The sequence below is a fragment of the Sardina pilchardus genome, chromosome 14, assembly GCF_963854185.1.
Source record: "Sardina pilchardus chromosome 14, fSarPil1.1, whole genome shotgun sequence".
Lineage (NCBI taxonomy): Eukaryota > Metazoa > Chordata > Actinopteri > Clupeiformes > Clupeidae > Sardina > Sardina pilchardus.
In genome coordinates, this window is record NC_085007.1 from 275,426 (window position 1) to 277,925 (window position 2,500).

Consider the following 2,500-nt stretch of genomic DNA (forward strand, 5'->3'; position numbering starts at 1 on the left):
GCAGGATCAGCTCATGTCACAAATATGGAGCGCAAAAAGTGTCATTTTTCATCACTAAATAAAAATGGCCATTTATTTTGGGAAGGCTCACACCACATATTTCTGTAAATTGCTCAGCCCCAGAGTATCCCTCCACCATGGTTCTTATATTGCCAATTTCAGGGCTGTCAGGCCTACACAACCATGCAAGTCATGTCGAACCGATACGCTGATAAACAAGGCGACATATACACAAACACACACACACACACACACACACACACACACACACACACACATACAGAATCACACACACACACACACACACACACACACACACAGAAACACACAGAACACACACACACACACACACACACACACACACACACACACACACACACACACACACACACACACACACACACACACACACACACACACACACACACACACACACACACACACACACACAGAAACACACACACACTCACACACACACACACTGCTACTGCTGCTGTACCTGAAGGCAGTGTTGTTGTGCTCCCCCAGCAGCTGCGTGCGGGGGCCTCATCACCCGTGTGAACGGCACGCTGTGGAGCCCGGGCTGGCCCAGAGAGTACCCCCCCAACAAGAACTGCGTGTGGCAGCTGGAGGCGCCCCCCCAGCACCGCATCACCCTGCTGTTCGAGGCCTTTGAGACGGAGGGCAGCGACGTGAGCAGGGGGGTCTGATCACCATATTCAATCACAGCCAACCTGTCCATTCAGCTGATGGTGGCATTGCATCATTTAATGCTATTTAATCACTGTTTCATACAATTCAATACTGTTTCATTCAATTCTATTTTAATTTCAATTCAGCTCTTTTCTGATTGCGTATAGGGAACCTACAGTAAGTCTCCACCCCTTCCAGTTGGTCCACTGGACCTAAGATCGAAAAAAAATGATTGAGAGTCTATGGAGAAAGATGAATTATTTTCTGGTCCCGATCGTCTTGTGCCATGAATTACACATATGATGTTTGTCAATTTTAAAGACAAATTTTCATGTAAAGACATTTGCAGTTCATTTCGTAACTAGTGAATTACAACATTGTGAAATATCGTAATTCCATCGACTACAAACACACCAGTCGCGTTAGTGACGTTAGCCCACCTCACAGGCACAGCCACCGGCACCAGCAACAGCAGGTCTTATTTGAGCTTCCCCCTTTGCCAGTGAAAATACCACGAGTCAGAGCATTGAACACTCCAAATAAGTTGTATTCGTCCATAGACTGTACATAAACTACAGTAAAGTGACATAGTTGGCAGCAAGATGTAACCGCTAACTAGCATAACAGCTAACTAACTAGCGAGACGCTCGTTTAATGTTGGTGACGTACATCGTTTGAGACGAGAGATGTTGTCCACTGGGTGGATTCGCACAAAACTAACATAACTTTTAAAGTCTATTGAATAACAGTACTTTATTGACGTGAAATATTATCTTTTAGATTCACACACATCATATGTGAAATGCACAGTACAATTCGAACGGGACCCAAAAATAATTATTATCTCTCCATTGACTCCCGTTCATAAATGTTCACGATTTAGGTCCAATGGACCGGAAGTAGATGCGCGTCACTTAGGTTCCCTATGGACTAACATAATTAGCGCCAAAAATAGCGGCAAAGCATAATATTATTCTCTCAGAGCACTTGACTTTGCAGATGGCAGCTTAACGTTGAGCCCTAGAGTGGCTAGCTGTGCAGAGAGACGAGTTCACACACATCAAGGTATTAGCATATTAGCATACATGCAGCAGAGTGGAGGGTGAAAGGTCAAAGTTCATTCATTCAAAGTAATCATGTACATTTAGTCCTTTAGCTGATGTTTTCATCCAAAGCCACTTGCAAAAAAAGGGAACAGTCAAAGTACAGGGCGACTTAGATACAACACATGCATACACAAAGCATTCTGTAAACCTCCTTTGTGTGTGTCTGTATATGTGTCTGTGTGTGTGTGTGTGTGTGTGCGTGTTGCTCTCTCAGGTGTGTAAGTATGACTATGTGGAGGTGCGGAGTGGGATGGCGTCGGACTCTAAGCTCCACGGAAAGTTCTGTGGCAGTGAGAAGCCGGAGCGCATCACCTCGCAGTCCAACAGCATGCACATTGAGTTCAAGACCGACAACACCGTCTCCAAAAAGGGCTTTAAGGCTCACTTCTTCTCTGGTGAGCAGAGCAGTGCTCAGTGTGTGTGTGTGTGTGTGTGTGTGTGTGTGTGTGTGTGAGTGAGTCAGTCAGTTAGTCCGTTTTTAACTGCACAGCATGTTTACCAGTGTTGTAATCAGTGTGTCTTGCATCTTAACCATCAATAACAATTCAACACTTCAAAGAGCTTGCTGCATATGGATCTGTGTGTGTGTGTGTGTGTGTGTGTGTGTGTGTGTCAGTCAGTTGGTCCGTTTTTAACTGCACTCCATGTTTACCAGTGTTGTAATCAGTGTGTCTTGCATCTTAACCATCAATCACAATTCA

General features: G+C 44.8%; 1 protein-coding gene across 3 annotated transcripts in view; it reads left to right on the top strand.

The window, feature by feature from the left end:
• Positions 1-2,500, top strand: part of LOC134101159 (bone morphogenetic protein 1-like) — a 73,580-nt gene that overhangs the window by 58,819 nt on the left and 12,261 nt on the right. For 2 of the 3 annotated variants that reach the window (XM_062554747.1, XM_062554746.1), the window contains exons 14-15: positions 529-692; positions 2,014-2,194. In XM_062554747.1, coding sequence (XP_062410731.1) covers positions 529-692; positions 2,014-2,194 — 345 coding nt within the window. The remainder of the gene's footprint in view (positions 1-528; positions 693-2,013; positions 2,195-2,500) is intronic. The other variant, XM_062554748.1, reaches the window with a different exon arrangement.